Source organism: Pezoporus flaviventris, unplaced genomic scaffold (assembly GCF_033815535.1).
Source record: "Pezoporus flaviventris isolate CSIRO_AGI_PZ_B2104156 unplaced genomic scaffold, CSIRO_AGI_Pfla_v1 ptg000082l, whole genome shotgun sequence".
NCBI classification, from domain to species: Eukaryota; Metazoa; Chordata; class Aves; order Psittaciformes; family Psittacidae; genus Pezoporus; species Pezoporus flaviventris.
Genome location: NW_026892630.1, coordinates 1821061 through 1842599, shown reverse-complemented (window position 1 = coordinate 1842599; position 21539 = coordinate 1821061). Strand labels below are relative to the sequence as shown.

The 21539-nt window shown below is 43.9% G+C and overlaps 1 protein-coding gene across 4 annotated transcripts in view; it reads left to right on the top strand.

Moving 5' to 3' along the window:
• The window catches only part of CMIP (c-Maf inducing protein), a 137668-nt gene that overhangs the window by 93890 nt on the left and 22239 nt on the right, over window positions 1-21539 (top strand). For 3 of the 4 annotated variants that reach the window (XM_061475051.1, XM_061475052.1, XM_061475053.1), the window contains 7 exons: window positions 10222-10383; window positions 11487-11528; window positions 14370-14432; window positions 15641-15721; window positions 18480-18583; window positions 19141-19245; window positions 20440-20793. In XM_061475051.1, coding sequence (XP_061331035.1) covers window positions 10222-10383; window positions 11487-11528; window positions 14370-14432; window positions 15641-15721; window positions 18480-18583; window positions 19141-19245; window positions 20440-20793 — 911 coding nt within the window. Of the gene's footprint in view, window positions 1-9464; window positions 9495-10221; window positions 10384-11486; window positions 11529-14369; window positions 14433-15640; window positions 15722-18479; window positions 18584-19140; window positions 19246-20439; window positions 20794-21539 lie in introns of those variants that run through there. The other variant, XM_061475054.1, reaches the window with a different exon arrangement.

Genomic DNA, 21539 nt, shown 5'->3' with positions numbered 1-21539 from the left:
CAACCAACAGTGTCAGGGCCCCCCTGCCCTCTAGGGCTATATCCCATGGAACCTTACTGAGCAGGTTCCTGAAGAGGCCAAAGTCTGCTCTCTTGCGGTCCAGGGCAGTGAGCTTGCTGCACGCTCTTCTCACTGTCCTGAGGATCTCAAATTCAACCATCTCGTGATCACTGCAACCAAGGCTGCCCTGGAGCGTCACATTTCCAACGAGCCCTTCCCTGTTGGTGAGCACGAGGTCAAGCACGGCACCTCTCCTTGTTGGCTCCTCTATTACTTGCAGAAGGAAGTTGTCTTCCACACAACCAAGAAACCTCCTGGACTGCTTGTGCCGGGCCGTACCGTCCTTCCAACAGAGAGCAGGGTGGTTGAAGTCCCCCATGAGAACAAGGGCCTGGGAGTGTGAGGCTGTTCCTATCTGTCTGTAGAGTGCTTCATCCAGAGTCCTCTTGGTCAGGTGGTCTGTAACAGATCCCCACAGTAACTTCCCTCATCGCTGTTCTCCCTTTAACCCTGACCCACAAACTCTCTAATGTGGTAGAGGGTTATAAAACTGCTGCTAATATCCACAAAAATCCCTTATACAGTGTGTTGTGTCACAGCCTGTTTCACTTGCCCTAGCTCTTGCAGTAAGTCACATGCTCATCTTGTCTGTCACACCCCCTTGTCTTTTTTTTTACCCAGAATAGCAAATGTTTCAAAATCAGAAGAAAAAAACCAAAAACAACCAACCAGCAGTAAGCAATGCTAGTAAAAGTATGTCCTTCATTCAGAAGCCATTGCATCACAGCTGTTTATCATCGACTCGTCTCTGTGGCACTTCACTGTAGTATTTAGCATGAAAATACTAGTTTAGGCTGTGTGACCAGAGGCAAGATCCATCAAGGATAACGGGGTTGTTGTGAGTGGCTGACTTGACTTGGCTGGTCCCTGAAGGTGAGGTGGGCAATGGTTTTGGTACCACCCCAAAGGCCTCTGATCCTCTGTGAGGAAGCTAGCCTGGGGATGAGAGAGCTGAACGTCACGAGACTTGATTCAGTCTTGGATGTCATGCACCATTTATACACAGGAGCGAGACAGCAAATTGAAGAGATGCAGTGGCATTTTGGTTGAGTAAAGAGTTGCAGGAACTTTGGGGTTTTGTGATGATGTGGTGCAATAAGATGTGATATAAAAACATGGAACAAAGTGGTGGTTTCAGGTGCAAATGCTGCTCTGAAATCTGGTATCTCCCAGTGAGAAATAGGACAACTCAGAGTGCCAAAGCCCAGCGATGCAAAGACAGAAATACCCTTATTTCTGAAGTCCCTTTTAAGATGCTTGCAAGCATCACATCAGTATCCAGTATCTATGCTCTCCCTAAGGCTCTGAAGCAGCTTTCTGACACAAACATGTTCCTCGAGCTGTGCACATCTCTCTTGCTGACGACATTGATGATGCAGGTGCACAAGAGAGAGAAGCCATTTTCAAAGCCATTTATGGTGTTGCCAGTGCTAGAAACTCAGAAAAATACTACATTTGCCAAGGAGGAGAGAGTGAAACAGGTGGGTAAGAGTCCATTTGGAAGGTTCTGCTGACTGGTGAGAGGGGAGGCGGGCAGGAAAAGCCAAGGGTGTCCACTGCTAGCCATGGAAAGTAATAAGGAAAAGGGATGACGTGGCTTTCTAATCCGGTTTGCATATCTGGGAAGAAATAATTGCTTTGTGTGCTACCCAGTGCTACCTAAGCTTAGTGGCATTTCCGGGAAAATAGAAGGGGGATGGATTATCATGCAGAGATTATCTTCTGTTAGCAGTTTGTACGATGTGTTAGTAGCTGCTTAATCCCAATTTGAGGTGATTTCTCAGGTGGCAAGTTCTGAGCAGAGTTTGTGCGTGCCTGGAGTGACTGGCACACGTTTTGCAGCCTTGCAGATGAAGCAACGTCCTGTTTTCCTGGTGATGGCCAGCTCTCTCCTGCCTGAGTGGGATCTGAAGGGTGTAGTGCCAGAGTGTGGGGGTTTTTGCACAGCAGGTATGCTGCCTGGCTGCTCTCCACGGTAGCCTTGCACACGGCTTTTTATTTGGCAGACCTGGTCAAAGTTCAGTGGCGATAAGATTGTGCCTGTTCTTTTTTTTCCTACACACGTATCTCTTCTCTGCAGTGGCAAAGTCATTTATTCCCACCACAGGCTGAGAGCTGGCGGATGTCAAGGGCTAGGCTCCACAGGCACACTCGTCGTGTGTGGAATATAAAGTGCATGAATGTAAAGCCTGGGTCAGTTCAGCTTGATGTCAGAAGAATTGTGTAATGTGGTCAGTAAATGTAGGTCTCCACACAAAGAAGCACTCAGCAAGGACTGCGTTTAGGTGGCAGTTAATGTCACAGTGCTTTGTGTTTTCTGCTTTCTGTTTGATACATGCTGAACTCCACAGTCATACAGTGCCTGCTATAGTTAATTTAACACTATTTTTTTTCCTCCCCCATGCACTGCAATGCAGTTGGTCCACTGAAGTTTTTAGAAAGTATGGATTGTATATTGTACATACAGTCTTGCTTTTCATCTAGTAGTCTTTTCTATTATTACTTATTTAAATGGAACGTGATTTTGCTGACTCCAGCTCATACTGCATAATCTCAAATACAGGAGCATGTCAAGCTCACACCCCTCTGGAAACTGTGGGTTGTGCCAGAACATCAAGATCCCGGCATGCAGACAGTGTTGAGTATTTGCTGCTCTGGTGAGAAGGGCCAGAAATGCTGCAGCAGGCAGCAGTGAGGTCCTGCAAGAGGAGGAGGCAGTTGTGCCTAAACATGTTTGAAATCTTCCCTCTGATGATGAGTCAGAGGCTGTTACAGTGCTGTACATCAAGCAGTGTGTCTGGATCCTGTCCTATTTATGTGACTCCAGCAACCTCTATGTGAAGCTTTTTCTCACTCATTCTATATGAGAGTTTAAAGCAACCAGAAGGGCTTGTAAATACCCACCAGCCTTCAGCTAGGGCAGATCTTCCCTGTACGTGTGGGACAACTGCGTTCTTGAACTGTATTGAAGCTGATGAAGTGTTTCCTCCTGCTCAGGATCAGGAGGAAAAGGTGTTTTGTGACTTTTGCTTTAAAACCCAAGCTGAAACATCCAAATACCCAGGAAAGTATCTTTTAAAGTAGTTCTTCTTTGGAGGAGAGATGTTACATGGGATTTGCAACCCAAAATAGCAGCTGCATCTCTACCATTGCTTTTTGCAAGTAGGGAGTGGTTTGTGTTTCTGTTAGGAACGTATCTACAGTCGTAGTAGAATTCCGCATAGCCAAAGCAACATTAAAAACAAACCCCAGCTTGGCTTCGACATGAAAAATACGGAACAGCAGTTGCTGTGTGCAGGATGAAAGCTGATGTTTTGCCAGCCTGAAGTGTAAAGCTGGTGCTGGAACTGGGGCTTGAAGAATGGGAGTGTTTGCCAAAAGGAAATGGAAGCAGGGATGGAGGGTTTCGGGGAATGCATCGATGTCGGCCATGCCAAAAACCGTCTTCCCTGTGGACAGGTCTGATTACGATAGTGACCACATTAGCCCATGCAGAGTGCAGCTGGAGCCACAGTTGGCCTTTCGCATTTTCTAGCAGGGGAAACAGCATCTCGAATAAAGGTAAAGCTGGCTAAAGGTAGAGCTGCGTCTGCATCAGCCAGCTGTTCTCCTGCATCATAGTGGCTGACCAGCTCAGTGCAGGGAGTTCAGAGAAAGACAACACCAGCAAAAACGCCTAGTTTCTCTGCTTAGTAGTAGGAAGGTCTGCCAAAGACACCCTCTTCCCTTCTCTGTTGGGGGGGTACACATTTTGCATGCAGATTTGTCTTCAGTGCAGCCTCCAAATCTCAGGTCTTCTAAAATTCAGTGAATAACACTGCCCAGTGTTATTAGTTTCCTTTTTTCCCTTGGATAGAATATCCTTCCATTCCCGTCCCCTCATCCCACTTTGTTGCTGAATGGTATCTTTGCAATAGTCATTACATGGGACAGCAGAAGCCCAGAGGGATGGTCAGTTAGGTGACACCTGTGTGCAAAGGAAATGGAGATATATATATATATAGATATATACAGATATATAGTGAGTTTTGGGAGCGAGTTGTTCAGTGCATTATTATGGCAACTGTACAGTGTCATGCTGGGAGGCAAGTGAGGAGGCTGCCCTGTGAGCCCTCTGCTCCCACACCACTTTGCACTTGGTCCAGGCAGAAATGTGTTTCATCCGTGTTCCATCCTTTTAAATTTATGTTTGTTTCAGCATTCCTTTACTTTGCAGTGGTACTGTCCAAGTGGCATCTGAGCAAAGGACAAACTCCATGCCTGTGGGAAGTATCTGTTCCAGTTGTGCATTAGTAACAGCTGAACCCACTGAACTCTGATGGCTTTGAAACACTGCAATCTGAGTGTTTGGGGTCTCTTCCTGGATAGTAGTGAGGTCTGGATCAAGGTGCTAGAGACTGCTGGGAAAAAATAGGTGGATGATTGTAGGCTGAAAAAGGGGGTCAGGGAAGATGATGTTAATGGGGAAGCACAGCAACAGAGTAGGTATCAACATTCAGATTGCTTGCTAAGGCCCCAGTGCATGTTGGTGGTGCTTTACCTTAGGAGCTAGCCATTAATATGGAGGTGTGAGAATCAGAATACCTCAGTTCTGCTGTGGTCCTGAATTCCCATACATCCTCAAGGAAAACAGCCTGGTTTTCTTGCTCTGTCTCTCTTTGCTTTAAATCATCAAGACCATGAGCTGTTCAGGGCACAGATTGTCATTTGATATGTTTATTCAGGGCGTAATTCATGGGTGCCAATCTCAGTGCAGTAGATAATGGTGGTTTCATCGGGATATTTATTTACATGAATTGGCAAAAAATGAAGTGTTATGTAGACCTTAACTGAGTGAGAATCAGGACATGTCTAGCTTATAACATTTCTCTCCAGTTTTCTGGCCTGTGGCAAGGAGTTTGCAGGCATGTGAGCTTTGACCTGGCTGGTTGTGTTTAGAGAAGCCACCAAAGCAGAGGAGGTGATGTACTTCAGCATTTAGCACTGGCTAAAATGAAAAATACAGCAAATGCCTTGATTTGAAAACATGGTACAGTGCAAAAGTTTGCTGCTGCTGTTTTGAAACTGTTTTAGAGAGCAGCACGAGTCTTTCTGTGCAAAACCTTGAGAAGGTCATGAAGAGTACAAATACAGCAGCATGAGCAGTCTGGATTCCCTGATTGGGAAAAGTTTCTATAAGCTCATCCTGGCCCCAGGCCTGTGCATGGAATGAGACTTTTTATAGACCTAGTCTCTTCAGGTGAGATGCTTTTTTTCTTCATATTGGTAAACGTTGCAGGTAGGAGCTTAATTCAGAAGGCTTTCAGTGGATGTACCTAGTGATTTAAGCCAGTCTCTTGCTATCAGGGAAACTCCTCCTAGCAACAAGTTATTCTTGCATATTTCTCAGAATACTGGGAAAGAAGTGATGCCTGCTAATGTCAAAAGCAGAACATGGGTGTAGCATGCCATGCCGTCTATGTTTCCATGAAGGTAAGGAGTTAATGGACAGAATACCAGCAGGTGGTGCTCAAGAATACATGGTGCATCTCCTGGGCTTTATAGGACGAGCCAAGCATGTGTGTTGAACATCACAAGCAAGTCTTCCTGTTGTGGTGCAGCATTTTAACATACGTCCTGCTACAGTGAAGAGGACCCTTCTGGTGTTGCTCTTTGTGGCTTTTTTCCCCCCTCCGTATGTTCGCATCTATCAAGAGGCACCTCCATTTAACACAAGCGCCATCAACACGAAGCTGTAACACTACCTTGGCTCAGCCATCGCCGCGATGAGCTGGGGACGACCTCTGTGCAGGAGGCTGACCTTTTCCCTTTGCTGGAACTGCCCTCGTTGCTCAGCAAGAAATAAACAATTGCTGGCACACGCAGCCCTCCGAGTCAGCGTATGCGCCTGCAGTAGCTCCGGCTTCTCCAGTGAAGAAGCGATGAGTTGCGTGCTGCTGTGTGGTAAAGGGCTGAAGAGCAGTGAGCTAGTTTAATACACTGCTCTGGGATAGGGTTGGCGATTAATTCTTTCTTCTAATGTAATGAAGATATTATTTGCTGACAGGCAAATAGGTTCCCGAGAGCACAGAACATTTCCTGACCACCAGTAGCAAAGCAGAGATGAAATTTGGTCATAAAGAGGACTAAATTTCTTGCCCGTTTTGTATCAGGTGCTTGGAGATGTGCCTAACCTGAAAGGTCTTGCTAGGGCTGAAAAAGGCAGTTGTTCCATGTCATCCAATTTTGTGCATTAGAGTCCATTTTTTCCTAGATGTCAACTACATCGGTGTTATCATCTTGTCCATGGAAGTGGTGTTTGAGCAAGGGCTACAGAATGAGGCTATTATGGGATTGAGAAACATGTAACGATGTTACTTTAAAAAGCTGAAAGTTTCCTAGCCTCTCCTAAACTTTCTGTTCACAGTGGTCTTAGAATCATAGAATAGTTAGGGTTGGAAAGGACCTTAAGATCATGAAGTTCCAGCCCCCCTGCCATGGGCAGGGACACCTCACACTAAAGCATTTCACCCAAGGCCTTGTCCATCCTGGCCTTGAACACTGCCAGGGATGGAGCATTCACAACTTCCCTGGGCAACCCATTCCAGTGCCTCACCACCCTCACAGTAAAGAATTTCCTCCTTATATCCAATCTAAACTTCTCCTGTTTAAGTTTTAACCCATTACCCCCTGTCCTTTCACTACAGCCCCTAATGAAGAGTCCCTCCCCAGCATCCCTATAGCCCCCCTTCAGGAGCTCTTGAGCACTGTTGGCAAAGACCACTGCTTACAGAGTTTTGTCACATTTGCTGGCTTAATAACACTGGAAAAGTAATTCTTCACATGTGGACTCCTCCTCTAAAAGAGGCTTGACACTTCAGTCTTTGGGTTTCTGCAAGACTTAATTAATTAGAGTGATTTGAGAATGAAGGATGCCCTGTCAGTGTCACTCAATTCCCCATGCTGTTTCTTTTGGGTACTTAACTAAATTCAGTGGTTTTGCTTTTAAAGTCAGCATAGCAAGATTTTGGAATGACACTAGCTATGTGGTTCTGGCCAGTCAGTAACTAGGAGGGTCAAATTCCAAGTTGGCATGTGTTATTTTCACTCACATAAATTGTCACAGGAGCTGCTGCTCTTAGTGAAATCCCAGAGAAACTGGATTCCTACCCCAGTATTTGTCTAGTATATGCTATTAATTATGAATGTTGTGTGAGTATTTTCAGCAACTGAAGGCATCTTTTACACCTACATCCAGGGGGAACGAACTCCTCACACATGTTGACATGCCTCTTCTCAGATACGGGTCTTTACCAGGCAGCTTTGCTTTTAAGCCTGTGAGTGATTATTGTTTCTGCTCACTCTGGAGTAAGCACAGGTAGAATAGAGCAGATGGCTTGGTGCTGGCTAAGTGCTTGCTGATACACAGCAAATCGCTTCTGTAGCCGACTGATAGGTTTCAAGCTTTAATTGAGGCTTTCAGCAAGGCGCTCAACAGTGAAAACCATTCTGCTGAGAAAAACAGCAGCGTAACCATGGGCAAAGGTTCAGGACAGCAGAGTTCAACCCTCTTGGGGATGGCTCCTCATTTATTTATTTGTTTTCTGCTGCTTTCCCACCATCATTCCAGACTTCTGCAATGCCATTCGCAGATTACAGCTCAGTACCTCGGTAAGGCACAGCCCTTCGTACTGAAAGCATGAAGCAGAGGCTGATTAGTTTGGATTTCCTGCTTGCAGTGGTCTGCAAAGGTAGCTGCCCCCGATACTCAATTGAAGTCACCGTCTGCCGGGTCTGAGCAGCAGCTTACTTAGGTCTCTCATGTGTAGCAGGGAGCACAGCTCCTGCTGTCTCTTCTTTTATGTATGTCATTATCATCATAACTTTATTTGTTAATGGACGTATCTAAAAGGGAAAGGAAACCTCCTCTACTGCTCCCTCCCCGCCAGGCAAGAGTGGATTTGACAGTGGAAGAAAGATATTTGTGGTAGGGTTGTCTGAGCAGCGTCCTGTTGGGCAAGAGGGTTTCCTTCACCAGTAAGAGGCAGCCCATAGCGGGCAGGGGTGCAATAACCCAGTCCTCCAGCTCTTGTACCCCCCCAGCTCCTGCTTCTCATCCAGCTTTGAATTCTGCTTTGAGTTTGATTTCTTCATGGTACAGGACCAAGGAATAAATTTCAGCATTGAAAAGGAGTTAGCTTGCTTTGGTGTCCTCAATTAGTCAGAAAGGAGTTGCTTCAAGTTACAAAGCTGGTTGGCTTTGAAGTTTAGATTTTACTTAGTGCTGGGGCAGCTCTAAAAAAGACCCTAAAAAAAGGCACTATATGAATAATAGAAATTCAACTGTGATTCAAGATTCTAAGAAAATCTGTGATTATGGTAGAAGTAATGCCGGTGGCTTCAAAACATTGGTGACCCTCACTGCCCCAAGGAGCTCAGTACAAAGTATCTGAAATCCCAAACACATTTGATAGTGTCTGCAGCATGTGTTTTTATGTTCCTCTAGCTTTTCGGTGGCTTAAAATGCACTGAAAGTGTGAACTTCTGCCAGCATGCTTTTGTACTTGCATGAATTTAATTAAAAAGATAATTGGATTGCTTTATCAGCCTGTACATGTCAGCCCAGTGCCACTCTCTTCTCCCATCCTCTAACAACATTGACAAATGCAAGGCATCTGAAATCTTTGTTTTTCCGTATTGTTCTCTCATGTTTCAGGTAGGGTACAGAGGTGGCTGTGTTCTGTATTGAGCATTAAATCTGCTGCCATGGTGGGAAGGAAGTAGCTGATAAACAGTGAGCCAGTCTGTTCGTATGGCTCCTGCTGGGGCTGCCCTCTGGAAGAGGGAGAAGCAACAAAGCGCCAAAACAAAACAGAGCAGGCTGACCCTTTGCAAAGTGTAATAAGCACTGGCTATTGAAAGCCCAAAATGCACAGCTATGTCTGCAAGCTTCAATCTGCACCACATGGGCAGTTTTTGTGATTTTCCTAGAAGTGCTGCCTAGGAATTTAAGGTCCAATTTAGCGCTAAACGCTTAATAGTTTCATGTCATATAGAAGTGCCCAGACTTTGTAGTTTCATAAACTGGATCTTTCCAGGCTTCTTGACTGCGTTTTGGCCAGAGGGCCATATTCACACATAGCAGTGAGTGGAAGGGTATGTGAACTGAACCAAGTGCTGTGGTCCTGGCAGTTGTTGTCCTCGAACAGCAGAGCTCCTTCCCTACCAGTCCCAGGGGCCGCTGACTGCTTTGGCAACCTTTCCTGGTTCCAGTGTACCCTTCGGGCTGGTTTTGGGAGTGGCCTCGTAACGCTCGTCATGGTTTCCTTGAACTTAAAGAGTTGCATCAAGCCCCCTCTGGGGATTTGGGAGGGTGGGTTTTTGCTAAAGAGCACTATTTATAATACACAGCAACCTCTGCTCCAGTCATTTGTGGAAACATGGCTGCTGAGGAGGTAAGAATTGTTTTCTGCTGGTCTGTGGACAGGGCAATCAGTGGAATAGCTTGGGCATGACTAGATGTAAAGCAGGGGCTTGCAGAGAAGTGGGGCAGATAGGATCAGGCAGCCGGGAATGCTTCAGAGTACCAGTGTTGTTGCATGGAAAACTTGGAGAGTTTACAAGTTTGTTGTTGAGGATGACAGTGTGACTTTTCAGGATCAAAGCAGGAAAAAAAGCCCTGTGGGTTTACTGGGATTTTGCACTTTGATAACATTGATTTTAATTCATTCTGAATGTGAATTCACCAATTAGCAGTGCAGAATAAAGTGTCTATAGAATGATGCTTTGATGGCCTTTCTCTCTCCTGCTTTCTTTATGACTACCTCCCTTTAAGAGGACCAGCAGCTTTGGAAACAGTGCACTAGCTGGTATCTGTTATAATCCTGAGGAATGAAGTGTTTACAAGAGGAAATGATGGAGAAAAAGTGCTTTGGAGTTAAAATTTACATTAAAGTATAAAAAGGGAATCACGGTTTTTCATTGCTTCCACAAAGCAAGTTGGTATTGACATATAGAGTTTTCTTTTCCATTTAATGTTTCAAGTACAGCTTTTCGGCAATCAGAAGAGACAAAACTCGAAAAGCAGCCCCCTTGACAGTTGCATGTAGGAAGCACATATCCAGTCAGTTGTTTCAAGGGGTTGATGGTGTTGTCAGAGTGACCCTTTCACTTTTCTTGCAGAAAAAGATTTACAAGTACAAGAAAGTGCTCGATAACCCAGGCCGCTGGGAGGTGGTGTTGAAGGAGATCAGGACACTGGTGGACATGGCGCTGTCGTCTCCCCTTCAGGATGAGTCCATTCACCAGGCACCACTGGAGATTGTCTCAAAGCTGCTCTCAGAGGTATGAACCTCAGTAGTGCTCCTGGAAGACACTGCTGCATTTAGAATCATAGAATGGTTTGGGTTGGAAAGGACCTTAAGATCATCTGTTCCAACCCCTTGGTGTGCAGGGACACCTCACACTAGACCATGTCACCCAAGGCCCTGTCCAACCTGGCCTTGAACCCTGCCAGGGATGGAGCATTTACCACTTCCTTGGGCAGCCTGTTGCAGCGCCTTACCACCATCACATTAAAGAACTTCTTCCTTATATCTAACCTGACCTTCCCCTGTGTAAGTTTGAACCTGTTATGCCTCATCCTATCACTACAGTCACTGATTTAGAGGGGAGACAAAAAGTTAGAAGTTTGTGGTGAGTTTTATTTTAGCATGGGCTGTCCAAATTCTACCTTTGAGTCTCCTTCTGACTTTTACTGATTTGAGTGGAAATTGTGCTTGCTGAGAAGGAGGAGATTTTGACCTATGTTAGGTAGATTTCTAGAAACAAGACAAAACACTTCTCTCTCGAGGCTTTTTGTTTGGCTGTGTTTCTTTCTTGGTTATTTATGATAAATTTATCATGGGTCTGATTCATGTCTTAAGTGAGTGACAAATCTCCCTTGGACTTCCATTGTCTTCGTTTCCACAGGTGGTAATTCGTGTAGCAATAATGTATATACTAGGAATTTCACGAGAAATGCAGCAGTTAGTCTGCCACGAACATAATGGTGTACAGCACCACAACAATCCTTCTGTTATTTTTCTTAGAAATATACAGCTGGTCTTAAGAAAACATTTCTTAGAAATGTATTCTAGCTTCAGTTTTCCAACTGATTAAGACCTCCTCTGGCATCCTGGTGTTTGTGCGCAGCTTTCGTGGCTCTGGTGACTTGAATCTTAATGTTCTGAGGGAAAAACGGAAGCTTTCAGAAGCCCTCATAACAGATAATATGCGACCTCCTTTTAAGAGAATGATTTCAAGGTGATGATTTTTATTCTGAAAATAAGCAATTTACGTCTTTAGCATTTTTCTTTTAGCTGTTGGTAGTTAAGAAGACAGTGTACGCAGATATGCCAACTGAGAGTACTCTTTGCTCATTTATTTCTTCTATTCAACTCTTTCAGAACAACAACTTAACCACTCAAGACCACGAGAGCATTATTGTGGTGAGTATCTTTCTGACAAAATCCAAGGACAGATCTGTATGGTTTGTTGACACTTCTGTTAATGCTTGCTTCTGCCCCGGTGAAGCAAGCAAACACAAAAGCATTTCCACCGATGCTGGTAAAGTGAGGCAGGATCAAACCAATTTGTTCTACTGGGATTTGTGTGGTTTTGTCATTTCTGTTGTTTCATAACTGGCTAACAACAGTGTATCCTTGTCAAGCACAGTGCCTTCAGGGTTAATTATCTCCCAGAATGATGTCCTTACTAGGCTACACTGTGCAATGTTCACTTCTATATATGTACTTCACGTAGTCAAAAAACGTAATTTCCAGATATGCCCTCTAAAACCTTCAGGCTTAGGAGTTTCCTGAGGGGTTAACACTACTGTATACAGAATGTCTCCACTGCTGATGGTATGTGAGCAAGTGATTGTTTTTGTAGTGTGGGTATGTGTATGTGCCACTGCGGTTTAACCCCCTGCTTACTTGATTTATACAAATACCTTCCTCAACTCTTTTCTGTAGTTTGCAGTTTTTTAGAGATAGAAATAAGTGAATCGAATGGCATCTTTTTGTGCATCAAAATACAGAATCTCAACGATTGATCAGAAAGTTGGAGCTTGGTTCCCCATCACTGTAATTTAATCTCAGCCACTGGCAAGTTCCAGGAGATTTTCCTGGTCATCTAATCTAAAACCTCACCAGCACCCGATCCTGTCACATTGCCATGACTCTTTCTGCAGAATGACAAGGTGGCATGTAGCTGCCAGTATATGTGACTGCATAAGGTACCATTAAGCTTTAATAAGCATAAGGTTATTATTTTAGCCGGAAACAGCTACTGAGATGAGTTTCTGAAGTGGCTTTTACTTTTCTTCAAGATCTGCTGCAGCTTTCGTTTCACTCTAGTGCCAAGGGAAATTCAGGCCCCAGTTACAACTGGTTGTTTTTGGGGAAGGATTTGTTAATGAAAGACGCAAGGTGACCCTGTTGTGAGCAGGGAGGTTGGACCAGGGGGCTTCCAAAGGACCTGTCTGCCTACATTATTTCTCAGTTCTAAGTGATGGCTTCAAGTCCTGCCCTACTGTAGGTTGTGCCTGAACCATTAAGGACATGGCAGTTTATGGGCATTCAGAGTTCACTGCTGTTACACAGCTAATCTGTGCTATTCTCAGGAAGTATTGCTAGTACTATGTATTTATGTAGTGTCTTGAAAGTACACAGTGATTTGCCATGCAGATGGAACCAGATTTCCTTCTCTAGATGGTGCTGGAATAGATCAATATTACAATCGATCCTTTCCTGGTAAGGAAGGGGAAGCATATGTTGCCGTGACTGGGCAATGCAGGACAGCAAGTTTCTGATTTCACTCAGAGCACACATAAGAAAATACAGTGTGCTTTCATGCTGTCGCTGTTCAACACTGACCTTACAGGCAGAGTCATGACCCACTTGCCTGTGTCTGTTGTAGTTATTCCCTACATTCAGAAAAGACTGGGCTGAAACAATGAAGCTCATTTCCTTAGGCTGACAGCCACCCAGTTGCATCCCTAATGCGGTGATCCTCTGGCAGATACCAGACTGGTGTGAACACTTGGGTGGTTTTGCAGCACACGACTCCTGTGATTTGGCAGGCCCTACAGCAAACAGTCCAAAAGGCAGATTGAAGGGAGATCTTTACCTCAGGTGTTGTTGGATGGGCAGCAAGTGTATTCTAGTCTCACTGAATAGTGTCCCACTCTCCCATCAGACCACTGTTGCTGGACCACCTCCAGAGGAAGAGTGAATGGCTGCAGAAGTACAGCACATGATAATGAGCAGAAACTTCACAAATGTTGTGTGTAACCAAAACAGATCTTTGAAGATGCACTTGGGTTTCCTATTAATCTTGACCTATTTGTGCATGAAAGTGGCTTTTGTGAAACAGGGTCATTGTGAGCAGAGTCGCTGGGGCTGAAACCCTTAAGGAGACAGGAGGGAGCACAAAAAACCAAAGCAGGCTGCCTTAGTAAAACTCCAGATGCCATCCAGATAAAATATCTGGTGTTCACTTGCTTAATACAAAATGTCCTAGGTGCTGTGTTTAGAGTCTTATTTTTAAATGGGTCCTGGGAATCCCTTTAGCTCAAGACTGGAAGAGCCCGAAGGGACTAGCACATAGAGAGAATACATTATTCTAGTGCCATTTTCTAATTTTCCAAGGAAGTAACAACAGCATAAGCTCATTACAACCTCAGTGGCAGGTATGACCTCTAATGTATTTACCAAGCATAAGCACATTGGTTTGCGTAGCAACAGAGAAGGAATGGTTAATCTCAACTTGCAAAGTTAGGTGCTTGATTTTGATGAGTCCACCAAGGCAAGAACAGTGCTATGGTGCTTGTAGGGACTTACTTCTCACAAAAAGAGCTTGAACTCTTTCATAAAGGATGTAAGGATGTGTGTGGGGTTTATTTTTTGTCTTTTGGAGAGATGTTGTACTGAAACAGGGAGCCTGATTCATCCTTGTTGTATTACATCCTGAAGCAATTGGCCTGCTCCTGTTTTCATTTAAACCATTATAAAAACTGTGCTGCTTTTGTGACGTGTTATATATTTGCACTGACACAGTTAAAGGCAAGATTTTACAGAGGATGCATAGCAAAGGTGTGCTTGAGCTTATGTGTAAAATAAACACACATGTAAAACAAACCCACCCATCTTTAATTTCTCTGATACTCTTGTCCTTCCTTTTAAAAAGTGATCTTTTCCCCCCAAGAAAAACATTTCTCTGCAAAATGCTAACTCCAGTCGCTAATCCTCTAATTAAATTGTTTTCTGTTTCTGTCTTTCTTTCTAAAGGCAATTGCACCTTTGCTGGAAAACAACCATCCTCCTCCTGACCTCTGTGAATTCTTCTGCAAGGTACCAGAACAGCTCTGCTTTCTGAAATCTCATAGTTGTCTATGAGTGTAGCTCTTTGAGGGGCTGGTTGTTTTTTTCCTATAGTGCCTTACCTCATGCCCAAATTGATTTTAGTTTTTGGTCAACAACCAAATATTTAACAGCACCATTATGATAAATAGATCCATACTCTTCGTGCATCAGACTGCATCGTTGTGATGCTCTGTGAGAGTAAAAAGCTTCAGACTCCCACACCTCAGTCTGGGTACCACAGATGTCCTACTGCATGTTGTATGTAGCTAATGCAAAAATCATTGGAGTCATTGTGTTCAGATGAGTTGGTAATATGATGCATAACTCAGCCCTAATGGTATTATGTCATTGGTTAATGGCAGTGGGAAAACTATAAGGACTCTTTTCTGGTAAATCCATGCTTGTATTGTATTTTGCATTCGTTTCCATAAACTTCTGAGTACTTTGGATTGCAGATCTTTTGGATTTGAAAACACTACTTTTCTTCTAGGCCTGTTAGTGTGTCAGCTTAAATTTGCTTACTGATGACTGGGTACATTTTGGATGCTATTTATAATTCCCATCCAGAGTTACTAATCAGGAGCTGCTTCTTACAGAGTCTAAGTCAAGTTTCAGAAACTCCTCTGACTGTTGCATTTTATTAAGCCAGTCTTAGGGTCATATCTAACCTCAGACTCAAGGCAAGGGATTGCAGGGGGTTGGACCAGATGACCTCAAAAGGTCCATCCCAACCTAAATTACTCTGATTGATACATTAAGATTGTATGTTTTAGCCTGTGATGGGGGACTGGCTTGTTGGTACCCTCCACAGGTTTTTAGCATGGATACCAAGGAAAGGAGGTCTGTGCCATTATGCTCCCCGTGTCTACATATCTTTTTCTTCCCAACCCGTTTACTTTTAAAACTGCTGGCAAGTTTTAAAATGGGTAAAAGTCCACAGAATACTGCATCCAGTGAGTTTTGTGGAGAGTGGGCAGCAGGGAAAGGGACTCACGTTGATGAGCTCCCACGGTAATCTTCCATTAGATGCCAGCAAATATATAGGAAGGAGCAGTGTTACAAGTACCTTAATCCCAGGAAAGATTAATTTAGCCCTTGGATCTTGTTAATCTTGGGGTAATCCATGCATAGGGTGTGAAGAGGAGACCCCTTTCCACGATTTCCACAGCTCACAAAATGATTGTTGCTCATTACAGCACTGCCGGGAGCGCCCGCGGTCCATGGTTGTGATTGAAGTGTTCACACCAGTGGTACAGAGGATTCTCAAACACAACATGGTGAGTGCATGTTACAGGAGTTCTCCAGTTTGGGGAAGTTTTACTGTGATACCTTTTGTAATTAGAAGTTGTATTGCCTGTAATGAGCAAAACACTGTGATATCAAAATCTAACCCCTCAAAGTGTGAATTCTGCATGCAATCATGTGTTGCGTTGTAAAGGCAGAACTAATAAGCAATCAGTGGGACTTGTAAAAGCATCTAAGCAAAGCCATGATTTGAGGAATGTTTCTTTTGGCAGCACTGCCAGTATATGCAGTCCCAGCTCTCTCCCACGTGGCTCTTTGCTCCTTATTTACTCCCTGCATGGCATCCTTGTAGTTACAGTGGTTTAAAATCCATTAAATAATAAAATGGGAATAGGGACTTTGTTGATTTTGACCTGAGGCCCTCAACATTTTTTCTTTAAGACACTCCCAGCTCTCTGCATTTCCATTTTCCTTTAGGCTCATGTCCAGTGAGTTCTTACCTAGGCTTCTTGAATGTCCTCATGCTTTTCTGCTATTCTTCTTCCTTAGTCCAGGAATTGTGTACTCTGTTGTTTTATGATTACTCTCTCCAAGGCTTTCTCTCTTCTCATTGCCAGTTTCTTGCTAGTGATTGAAATAAATGCAGGAGACTGCCCTGGCAACATTGTGTTCTTCACCTAACTCTGAAGATGTTCTTACATGATCTATATTCCTTTCCTAAGAAGGTCTGAGTGTTTACCAGCCCTCAATCTTTTGTGGATGAGGATATGTTTCCTGGCATAGCTTTTAAGTTACAGAAATTTCACTCCACAATGCTGTAGCAAAGAATAACAAATAAAATATTAAAGGCAGTTGACTTGGCTGTGATCTCAAGGATGGATCTTAAACCTCTGTAACTACAGAATCAACTTCTTTTCAGTAACTGATAGGTAATTTTAGAGACCACCTGCTGTCCTGCTGTGTATAGTATGACCCCAGCAGAAAGCAGTTCGTATTTCTTACTTTTGTAACAGTATTATGATTTAATTCCTTGTGTTTACACAACTAGGTAGAAAGCCCAAGATGGCAAACAGGTCACAGTCCTGGCTCTGTGCCTGCACTCTGCAGACATGTAAACATTTTTGAATATTCTGTAGTGTTCAATGAAATACTCTGTAAATGTTATTCTTGGATTCCAGACTGACTTTTATTTTTTTTTTTTTTTAAAGCATCCAGAGATCTTGAGGGGTCTCAAATAAAAAGTAAATGCATAGCGTAATGCTTGTATTTGGTTAGCTTCAGAGAATTGGGTATATTTACCATACTTAACATTTGCAGATTGAAAATCAACATGTCTATACCGCAGTGTGCAGTCAGAGAATTTACTGTGTCATGTATTAATTGGAGTGGATTTGGGCACTTTACTGCTCTTCAGGGACTTCTGTACTGAATAGCCCTTTAGAGAATGTGTGTGTGCACATAAATGTTATCCTTTAGGGGGACAGTACTGTTGGCAGTAAACTTCATAACCTTAGGAGGCCCCATGCAATTCAGTGTACTTAGAGCAGGAGACCTAGCTGTCTGTTCCCACCTTTGGTGCTGATTTGCTCTGGGGTCTTTGATAAGTTTACAGCATGTTTTGTTCCACAGCCAGCCAGCCATTCAGTGCTAGCAAAGAGTGAGACTTAGACTTGAAGATGTTGTTCTGCCAAGGCTTGTATTCACATCTAGGCTTGTACTCACATTTTTGGTCATTTTCTGTAGCTGCAAAACCTTTGAAATGTTAGTATAGGGTGTGCTATAGAAATGCCTGAAATTAAATAAGGAACAGAAGGTTTCAGTGCTTTGAGAGTGTATCCTCCCTTTTACAGACCTCCAGTGTTACCACTTGTGGCATTTCCGTAAGTTTCAGTTAGAATCATAGAATGGTTAGGGTTGGAAGGGACCTGCCATTTATTTTCCCAGGATGGCTCTTCTTCAACAGTCGGCTGCTTGAGGGATAACTGGGAGGGCTCGTTTGTCCTCAGTGGGCCTTGTTGACTGCTTTATATACATCTTTGTAGTTAAGTAACAGCTGTATAATAAGGTTACACCTGTGTAACCGTGAAGAATGTGCTGGAACAGTCGCCAGACAGTAGATTCTAGTCCTTTCTATCCTAAAAATAGCAAGTGATATGTGGAGATGAGGGATTTTGGATAGCAGGTGCTTTTCTGACTGCAGGATTAGGAGAAAGTCAGCTCATCTGTCAAAATCACATTGTACCTGGAGTAAGACCACTGGAGAAAGAGCTGGTCTCTGGTTTTATACTTGATCACTTACTGATTGCATGTCAGAAATGTTTTCTCAAAATCCCAAATAGACAGAATATGAAAAATGGAAGTAAAAAAATTACTTTTGAGTTGCATTTCAAAAAAATTTTGGAGTTATGTAAGGAAAAATGCAAAACAACAAAAAAATACATTTCAAACTGAAGGTGTAAAGTGAAGTGTACAAAAGAAATGTAAGTGTAGGTAGGGCTTTGTTCCACTAACCATGTCTTTTTGTTTCAAGGTGGGTATGGGGGAAAGAGGAGGCTTGGTAAGCACACTGTTATTAGCGAGAAGAACACTACTTCAGCATGGAGTGACACAGTGCTCTTGAAGCTGTCAGCATAATTGTTGTGGTTCTGAGTTACTGGCTGGGCTTAACCCACGGCAACAGCACAAAGTGAATTTTGTTGTGTTTTGAGTTCATTCCTTTTGAAAGCCCAGTTTTGACGTCCATTGCAGGCATGTTTCACCATCTTCACTGAGTCTCTCCTTTTTGGACAGGATTTTGGGAAGTGCCCTCGTTTGCGGCTCTTTACTCAGGAGTATATTCTGGCTTTGAATGAGCTGAATGCTGGAATGGAGGTGGTGAAGAAGTTTATTCATAGGTTAGTTACATTTAATGTGTGGTATATTTCAAGTTCTGTGTATGTGCTTACCTGTGTTACTTCTCACAGCCCTGCTCATCTCTTTTCTGGCTGTTAAGAGTAGCTGGTGCTTTTTGGTACTGACAAACAGCAAATAAATCAGAAGAGTCCTTGAGGCAATGTTGCTGAAGTATCTTTTTCGTTATTTTTTTATTTTAAAACTAATTCTCAAATAAGGCTGGGGTCTTCTGCTTAGCTGCACACTGGAAGCACATGGACTTGGCTGTGTGTGCATTCTTCTTATGCATTTAGACTCAGAGCTTTCCAGAGAGATTCCCCTTAACTTGAGACCACATAATGCTCAGTCATGGTGAAATTGCGGGGGGGGGACGACGGGGGGGGGGGCTGTGGAGATACATTTCATAAACAAGGGATTTAGAGGGTTAAAATTACGCTCTCCTGTTGCCCTTATGAAGTTTCCCCAAGGCAGTGCATCCAGTTCTGGCACCCCATTCTGTCTGACTGGTTTTGCCCACAGAAGTCTTCACAATGATGTCACCTTGGTGTTTGTTTTTCAGCATGCATGGTCCAACTGGACAATGCCCCCACCCCAGGGTCCTGCCAAATCTTGTAGCTGTCTGCTTAGCAGCCATTTATTCGTGTTACGAGGAATTTATCAACAGGTCAGTATGAATTCCCAGCTGACTGCACATTACTTCCAAGCGCATGGCATCTGTAAACACGACCGGTGTGGGTATGTGAGAGCGTGTCTCCTCATTGCTAGCGTTACGTCTGGGGGTTCTGGTCAATCACATGCGTGGTTTTGGAGATACGTGATTGTATTTCAAGCTCTTTGCTTGAAAACCTGAAAGATGCTGAGCCTTTATTCACTTGTACTCAACTGTGGCATGTTTGGGGGCAGCGAACATGGCAATCTGTTACTGCACATCTTTAGCTCCCATGCTTGCAAGTGGGGACAGTAGTGTTGCTGCAAGGAGCTCGTCACTTCCCGGTACAGAAGTACTGCAGTAACTTCCTGGATGAAGTTCAACAGCCAGCTGCCTGCTGAGCTTGGCCACTCTTGAGATATTCCTCTAAGGCAGGCTGCAGCCATAGCCATAACCAGCCTTTTCAGGCCTGCAGCAGATGAAAGTGCTCAACGTAAGCACTACCCAGAGCAGTGGCTTTTTTGCTCCGTTTCTGGCATATGAAGTGCATGTTACACCTAAAGCAAAGAGAAGGCTGAGGTCTTGAAGGAGGGGTGGTGTGTAAATCCCTGTGTATCTACAGCTCTGAGCATGAGCTTTTTTCACAATGCTGTCTCCATTATTCTGGAAAACTTGATTCCTGACTAACCACAAAATAGATGCCACAGCTCTTGGCACACGAGCCAGTTTCCAGTAGACACTGAGGGTTCCCCTCTGCTGTGTTTCCTGTTTGTTTATGCCTATCTGACTTCCCTCATGGTAGAGCACGGACAGGAGCTGCTTAGTGTCCAACAGGAATTCCAGACGTGAGGGCTGCAGACAAATGTCTGGGCATGTGCTGTAGCCAGATACATAGTTGGGCATGGATTCTGTTACAGCTTTGCACAACTTGGATAGGAAAGTTCACCTTTATACTAAACTGACATGCCAATTAGAGTAATGAAAAGCTTGAATCTTTATAGAATAGGGACTGCCGAGCAGTCCTATTGGAGCTTTTTAATGTTTTGAATTGATTGCAGTAATCCAATTACATGGAAGAAAGCAATCCAGTGGGCTGGGGTGAAATGCAGTGGGAAATTGCCAAAGATCTTGTTTTCTCAGTGTTGAACGCTCTCTCCTGCTCTGCTATTGTTTGTACATTGAAATTATTTGTTTGTTCTTAAAATTCAGCCGAGACAATTCACCGAGCCTGAAGGAAATCAGGAATGGATGCCAGCAGCAGTGTGACCGAAAGCCTAATCTGCCTCTCCGCCTTCTTCATACAAGTCCTGATCTGGTCTCTCAAGAGGCCACCGTGACTGAATCTCGCACCAAACCACCTATTGTTACTTCAAATGAGATCCACGTGGAAATGGAGCGCACCAACACAGCTAATCAGAAGATGACAGCCAATGCTGGCAATGACAGCGAGCCCAACCTGATTGACTGCTTGATGGTCAGTCCTACCTGCAGCACCATGAGCATTGAGCTGAGTGCCCAGGCAGACAGGATCCTTGGCTGTTATGTTGAAATACTCAAGATGCTGTGAGTAACTATTCTAAACAGCTTTTCAAACAATGTCATCTTAACAATGGGGGGCTTTTCCCACAGGCCTGTCATCTTCAACATCTTTGGCCAGCAAATGCATGGTTATAAATCTTAACTCCAGCTCTGAAGAGTCCAGCCTTTCAAAGAGACATCTGGCACTGCCAATATGCTCTAAAAATAGCATTGGGAAGATGAAAACGGAAAGCTTATTTGTACAGTGAGCCTCAGGCATGTTACAGAAGATGGGATGTTGTTGTCAGTGGTTTCTGTTTTGTTCTTGCCCACCAAAAAAATCATCCACTGGCCTCCTCCAGGGCTCTTGGGGTTGCCCAAGACAGAGCTAGAAAAAGGCAGGTCTGTGCTAGGCACAGTGCTTGTGCAGTGATAGGCAGCACTGCTCCCCTGCCTTCAACAGGAGTTGGTTGAGGTCAGCATCTTGTCTTCCACTTAGGTGTTTTCCCTTCACTTTTTTGTAGAGGTTTTATGACTTGTTTGGATTTACTTGTATTGGAGTGGAGCCTGTGTTTGTCAACCAGTTGCTTTGGTGCGGCAGACCTCTATTAGTGAACAAATGCTCAAATAGCCTTTACAAACTGATGGCTCTGTGGTTTCCTGGGCAGCAAATCCTCTCAGTATCTTCAGAAGGAACATAAAATAAGGAGTTCTTCAGGAAAAGCTTGTTTTTCTCCTGGATAAATAAATTCAGAGGAGAAAAACAAAAGGTGGACTGCAGAATGGAAGCC